At 39.1% G+C, this 6971-nt stretch overlaps 1 protein-coding gene across 1 annotated transcript; it reads left to right on the top strand.

Annotated features, from left to right (window-relative positions):
• Window positions 1-580: 580 nt before the first annotated feature.
• Window positions 581-4131, top strand: LOC146713136 (high affinity immunoglobulin gamma Fc receptor I-like). Its single transcript, XM_085437551.1, has 5 exons — window positions 581-611; window positions 2836-3108; window positions 3188-3433; window positions 3510-3668; window positions 3749-4131. The coding sequence occupies exons 1-5, from the start codon at window positions 581-583 to the stop codon at window positions 3844-3846; spliced, it is 807 nt and encodes a 268-aa protein (XP_085293677.1). The 3' UTR covers window positions 3847-4131.
• The last annotated feature ends 2840 nt before the right edge of the window (window positions 4132-6971 follow it).

Here is a 6971-nt window from a genome sequence, read left to right as displayed (position 1 = left end):
GCTAACAAACAGCTTGACCTCTGTTTGTTTCATTGTTTTTAATGTTTATTTCTAGTTGATCCATGCTCCTTAGTATTCCAGTGATTTAAAAATTCATTTATATGCTCTGTATTTATTCTTGAAACTTTGTATCCTGAATTCTGTCACTTTTAATGAATTCATATTAGATTCATCCATCTAGTCTAGCATCCCTAGTGTTCCCTTGTATCTTGTCAAGTCTTTGTCTATGTGTATCTGTGATGCGACTTCCTCTTTTGTTTTGATAGGATGTTGTGCCTTGCTTTTAATTTTACTTAGTGTTGTCTTATAATAGGGCAGCTGTGTTTAGTTGTCTTGTCCTGCAGTATTTTCTGTTTTCATGGACTGCTTTTGCATTGCTGCACATCTCATTCACTAACAAAGGTACTGTTGTTTATCTTCACAGTTACTGTACCAACTGTACTAGCTGATAACATTTCTGTGTCAGTGATAACCACAACGCTGGCATCCTGTCATAGGACGAAGGGTGGAGGGGGGGGGGGGGGTTACTAGATGTAACTGAAGTACTCAAAGCATTGATATGTTTTTACCTAGAGGCAGGATGGAAAAGACATCTCTGCTGTGGCAGCTCTGTAAGTACATTGTAATTATTATCTGTCTATAAACAGTTCGAAAGACTGTTTCTACTTCATAAACATCTAATTGGATTTCGAACCAAGTTGTTTTCCCATGTTTTTTTTTTTCAGCTTAAGATTAACTCGGAGGGTCAATTAATGTTAAATAACTGTTAACAAAGAAGTGAAAGAAACATTAAGACTCTTTAAAAGATTTAAAATAGTATTTAAAAAGTAAATGTCCTTCTTAAATAGAATGAAATCCACAGTGTTGTTAATGATTGATTCATTAACGTGTGTATCACTTTAATGTTGCAGCTGGACAGGACATAATCACTTATAACTGCTCAATAATACATGAAAAACACAACTTTCATAGCTCTCTGTGCAGTCTGTGAAAGACTAACGACACTGCCACGATTCAGTACCTTGAACAACCTTAAGCAGCAGTAACTTTCCTTCATGACATTATCAGTCTCTCGCATCTCTATGGCCCATTTTCCTTTACAATGAAGCTTCACTTCATTGAGGTTAGCAGGGCATCTGTTTATGCAAAGCTCTCTTAAGCACTCACCACAGCATTTCAGTCAGGTTCAGGTCCGAACTTTGACTGGGGCTGTGCATCACCTTGGTTCTTTTATTTTTCAGCTATTATGTTGATTTGTTGTGCTTGGGACCATTGTCCTGTTGAGTGACCCATTTTAAGCCAAGCTTTAACTGTCAGAGAGATGGCCTCACATTTTACTCTGGAATATGTTGGTCCTGGATCAGCAGACTAACCTAAATCATGATCCCTCCATTTAATCTACAGTTGGCTATGGCACTTTGGTCTGATCTGTATAAAGGACATTCTTCCAGAAATCTTGTGGTTTGTTTCGATGCAACATTGCAAAGATAAACCATGCTAACATCTTTATTTTATTTAGAGAGAGGACACTTTCTGTTCTTGTACTTAGTTTTTCCACAAAACATGTTAGAAAGTCAGCTGGAATGTTAGTCGAACCTTGGATTCAGGTGTTTTGGTCCTGATCGTGTAATCTTGAACCTGTCTACATGAAGTTTGTGGACTTAGAGAATTTATTCAACCCAACTCCCTCAGTGGATTTTGAAGGAGGTGATTCTACAAGCCATTTAGTCCCTGTATACTGCACTGAGAGCTTTGTCCACATTTCCAGCTGTAAGTCTGACTTGTTGGGTCAGAATCTCATCTATGCTTTATGCAGATGAAGCGTTATCAGCTCACACTAGAGGTTTTCAAAGCTGAGCATGAAGTAGTGGGAATGAGAATTAACACCTTCAAGTCTGATGCCATGGTTCATACTCAGCAAGCATATTGGGGTCTTATTCCCATCTGAGGGGAAACAAGAGCAGGAGAATGATGGCCAATTTGGGGCCGTATCAAGAGTGATGTAGATGTTGCACCAGAGAGTGCTGAGTGCAAAAACAAAGCTGTGAATTTACCTGTCAGTCTTTGTACCTACCTTCACCTAAGGCCATGAGGTTTAGGTAGACAGCAAAAGAATAAATTACAAGTGATCTTTATTCGAAGGCTAGCCGGCCTCCCTTCTCCCTACACACACTGACTACTATGAAGGGGTTTTTTTTTGCTGTCTTATGTTCAGTTCTAACTAACCTGAGTGTCATTTTTCCTTAGGTTTGTGCTTACTGTTGAGCTGCACACTGCAAGGTTAGTGACCCATTTCCATCACAGTTTAAATGTAAAACAAACTACACAATATAGACACAATCATTGTAATGCTACAGAACTCTTTGCCTTGTGAAGGGGCCTTGCAGGATGTTTCAGAAATGCCTCATATTAGATGTTGTGTGACACCTGTTATCATCTTTGCAGTGATTACAGTTATTTCCTGCAACGTGGTGAAGGTTTAGTGACTCTAATGAATATGATCTGTGTATGCTGAATGCTTAAAAGACTTTCATGTAAGAACATTTTACTTAAATAAAACTGATTATCTTACCAGACCAGTGATTTCATTACTGTGTTTTTTGTTTTTGTTAACTAGACTGCTAACAAAAAAAGTATTTAGCAAGTGGTCATCAGTCCTGCTGTTGATTCCCTTCACTGTCTTCCAGCCAAATAATTAATTTCCCAAATTTAGTCAAAAAGTAAAATAGTGCTGTACAAATACAATTATGAGAATTACTAAATGTTCCACTTAATTTGATAAGTGAAAGAATGTGGATGTTTGAATGGATGGGTTATAATTCTTTCTCCTCACAGCTCGTCTGACTGTGAGTCCCAGCAGCTCTCAGCTGTTTGAAGGAGACTTTGTGTCTCTGAGCTGTGAGGAGGACGACAGCTCTGCTGGATGGACTCTGAGGAGAAACACAAGCAAAGGACAGAGGACTCAGTGTGGAAGTACATGGGGAACATCAGCTGGTTTGACTAATTCTTCCTGTAACATGACTTTGATGGTGCCTCATGACAGTGGAGTTTACTGGTGTGAGTCCAGAGAGGGTCCCATCAGTAACATGGTTAACCTGACAGTCACTGGTAAGCTGAGTGGGTGGAGTTAGTGTTGATGAAGCTGTGTGTAAATGGATGAAATGCTGTAGTTTGTCTCTGTGTTGAGGTGGATCAGTGATCCTGCAGAGTCCTGTCCTCCCTGTGATGGAGGGAGATGACGTCACTCTGCTCTGTAAAACAAAGACCACTCCCTCCAACCTCCCAGCTGCTTTCTATAAAGATGGCTCCCTCATCAGGAAGCAGCCTACAGGTCACATGACCATCCAGCATGTTTCCAGGTCTGATGAAGGCCTCTACAAGTGTGACATCAGCGGTCATGGAGAGTCTCCATCCAGCTGGATCACTGTCACAGGTGAGGAGCTTCACTCTTGCATTTCATCTCTTATTTTATCCATATAATTATTTGATTATTTGGATTCTCTTTACAGGTAAACAGACAGCTACAATCCTCCCCCCATCTTTAACACTGCCCCCTCATACCCACTCCCCCCACCTTGTGTTCAGAGTGCTCTTCCGCCTGCTTGTCTTTTGTCCGTATTTCATCTCTACTCTCCTCATGGCATCTTTATATCGACGTAGAGCTGCAGGTAACCTTCTGATTTTATTACCTCTCAATTTAAAATGCTTTTACCTCATTTAAAAAAAGTCTGATTACTTGATGTGACAGGAAATGACCCAATTTCTATGGCAACGCCAACCCAAGCTGGGCAAAGATTGACTGAGGACTGTAGTGACATTCTAGTGGTGACTGAGCATCAGTTCTGAGCCGCACAACGTTCATCATCATGATAATAATCACACCTGCAGCCAGAAACACCGGCTACTGTAACATTCACATCTTTAGACTGAGAGGAAACCCACACAGGCACCTCTCTGCTGCCCTACATTTGTCTACAGACTCGACTGCATCAAAGCCTGCAGACTTTGAGTGGCACATTTCTCTGCAATGGGAATTTTACTGTGGCTTTACTTCGGCCATCTGTGGTGCGTTTGCTCTGAGCTCTGCCTGCAGCACTCCTCGTAACAAACATCCTATGAAGCATCTGCAGCACCACCCATCGCTGTGGACCCTTCTTAACATTATATATATATACCAATCATAGTTATTTCATGGAATATTTTTACATATTAACAAGAATTTTGGTCCATGTTTTCATATTAAAACACAGCCTGTCCATTGGTATTCCTTAATTCTCTCTAACATAAACTACATAAGTAAATTAAGAACTCTTCATTTGTCTCTTTTTGGGCTTTTTAGTTACTGTATTTTTCGGACCATAAGGCGCACATAAAATCCTGTAATTTTCTCAAAAATGGACAGTGCGCCTTATGTATGAATTCTGGCCATGCCTATGAAGCGGCACCGCTTAAGGGCCCCTAAAGGGAATCTGTTAAGAGACATGCAAACTGTTTTGTTTCTCTTAATGTGCCTTATTAATGAAAATAGACCAGTTTATTGATATTGTGCTTTATAATCCGGTGTGTCTTGCAATCTGTAAAATACGGCATTTTAGGTTTCTATTTATTCATTATGAGTTACAGATTTGCTGTGTGTATTTCTGCAGTCTGAAAGGCAAATCTAACAAATAACAATTTGGATAAATAAGGTTTTGTGTATTTTGAGGTCTCACTTTCTTTGAAATGATGTTAATTATTTTTGTTAAGCATGTAAAAGACACTAAACTATGTCTTTTATGAACCCTGTGAAAGAGTATTAAATAAAAAGTTTTTGTATCTGTAATAATCAGAAAACTGTTGTGTTTATATGGTTGTTTATATCGAAATTACATTTTTTCCTGTAAAATAATAAACACAGTGAGTGGCTGAATCTACGAAGCTGAAATGAGTTGAATGTGGACCTTTGAGCTCAGCTGGGTTTTTGTTTGTTTGTTTGTTTCTTGTTTTTTTTTGAGGCTGAAGCCTCATTTATTCTGAAATATTTTTGTGATAAATGTCTAATAGATGTCACTTCTCTGGTTTCAATGTTTCTTTCTTGGTCTTAATGTCCATTTCACTGACTCATGTTGGTGATGTTGGACTCTGTGTATAAAAAAAGCAGCCTCTCTGATGTTGATAAATAATCTGATATTAATAAATGGATGATTAATCCTAGTTTCTACGAGAGCAGGGAGATTGGGGTTCTCTCGTTATTGGAGAAAAACATGTCATTCAATAGATATGAAAACATAACAGCCATGATTGTTTAAATATATTTCATTCAAACTGAAAATGGTCTCAACCTGTGGAACTGCTGAGATTTCGTATGTAACCACTGGTCACAATCATTAAACTGTCCTCATGGCTGTATCTTAAAACAATCAATCTTCATAACTGCCCTTTATAATTATAATTTATAATTAAAAGTGGCAGGAAACCTTGCATATGAGGGATTTGTTTCCCACACTCACTGAAATGGCACCTTAGATGATTTTGTAATCTTATAGCTTATAAATTTAGATTTCATAAAGCCAAGACTTTCCTGGGTTTGGCTCACACTGGCGGATCTAAAATCCACCCGAACACTTAGGGTCGAACCCTGAACGGCCACAGTGAACAAATGTGTATAACTTGTATGACAAATTATTATTATTATTCTTTCTGCCCATCTCCCATTTGGTTCTTTAGCCGTCAGAATTTTTGTCTGAAGACCAACAAGGATACCCAATGGATTTATTTTGCCAAATGGATCATCACGGCCTTGCCGCATTTCATCGACCTTTGTTGTTATTATTTATTTTATTTTATTTTCAGTTCTTACAGACGGGACAGACATGACTGAGGGATAGGAAAGGGAGAAAGAAAGATGGAGGAAAAGAAATACAGAAGGGGAGAGGGACAGTGAGAAAGGGCACTTAAAAAGAGAAAGAAGAAAAAAAAATCTCCTGGATCACCTGTTGAGAGAAAAAGAAGAGAAAACAAGCAAAAAAAACAAAAAAACAACAACAAAGCAACATACTAAACACAACACCATCACATTAATCTAGCTAAGTGTAAACAGCAGTAAATACTAAATATTGAATGTTGTTGTGTAGCAAGCAGGACCGACAGCGCACAATGTGCTTGGAAATAGCAGCCAATAGAGGTGTAGTTTATGTCTATGAACAGTGAACACGCGTGTGCACACCTGTGTGGATCAGCGCGCTTGTATTCAAAAGGTTTCCCCATGTAACGGTCTGCTAGAGGATGTAGAGAGCCATAGCCCTGTCCCCCAGGGCATGAAGCAGGCATGGAGGAGATCCAGGCCCCAGACATCCAGAGGCCTCAGAGTGCGAGAGCCCAAGGAGGACCACCGGAGGGGCAAAAAAAAAAAAATGTCAAATTTCAAATGTCATAACACAACTTAGTTGTCACTATGTAATTGTAATGTAACGTAATGTTAATGTAATGTTAATTTTATTCTGTTTTTTTGTATTGTGAACAGCAGTCTGGTGACACTGAAAAGGTGATTTGCTGCCACCTGCTGGTTGTTTCACAAATCTCTAAAACGCCTCCATTTTATGGAGGATTCAATTAGACATTATTGCCACTTGTTTTCAAGAAGCTATAAAAGCATCTACATTTTGGCTTTTTCAAGATCAAGAGATTCCATCTGTGCTTTTTGACAGATCTATGAAGTTTCATTTTCAGCAGTAAGGTCAGGTGTCAGCTTCCTTTGAGACTCTTAAGTCTTTAATCCTTAGTGTCCTGCAGGAATCTCACTCTGGTCATTCTGATTCAAAGGGACAAGCTGCACCCCTGCCTTCATAGCTTGTGAGTTTTGTAATTTTCTCCAATTTAACAGCTCCATTTGTGTCAAACTACACTCATTGTTGACTTTATTATGTACATGGAACAGGTGTGAATAACACAACCTGTGCCAGAAACACGACGCTGATGAGCCTCAACTGTCG

This window comes from Copadichromis virginalis, linkage group LG3 (genome assembly GCF_057382275.1).
Source record: "Copadichromis virginalis isolate Kocher_CV1m ecotype Utaka linkage group LG3, C_Virginalis_male_GT1.1, whole genome shotgun sequence".
Classification (NCBI taxonomy): Eukaryota; Metazoa; Chordata; class Actinopteri; order Cichliformes; family Cichlidae; genus Copadichromis; species Copadichromis virginalis.
Note: the sequence above shows the minus strand (reverse complement) of the source record. Positions and strands in the feature narration are given on the sequence as shown.

Bases quoted from the DNA above. Each gene is read 5' to 3' on its own strand.
- LOC146713136 (XM_085437551.1), top strand. From the start codon at position 581: ATGGAAAAGACATCTCTGCTGTGGCAGCTCT. The intron at 3,109-3,187 runs GTAAGCTGAGTG...CTCTGTGTTGAG, and splicing joins GGTTAACCTGACAGTCACTG to GTGGATCAGTGATCCTGCAG. The intron at 3,669-3,748 runs GTAACCTTCTGA...TTGATGTGACAG, and splicing joins ATATCGACGTAGAGCTGCAG to GAAATGACCCAATTTCTATG.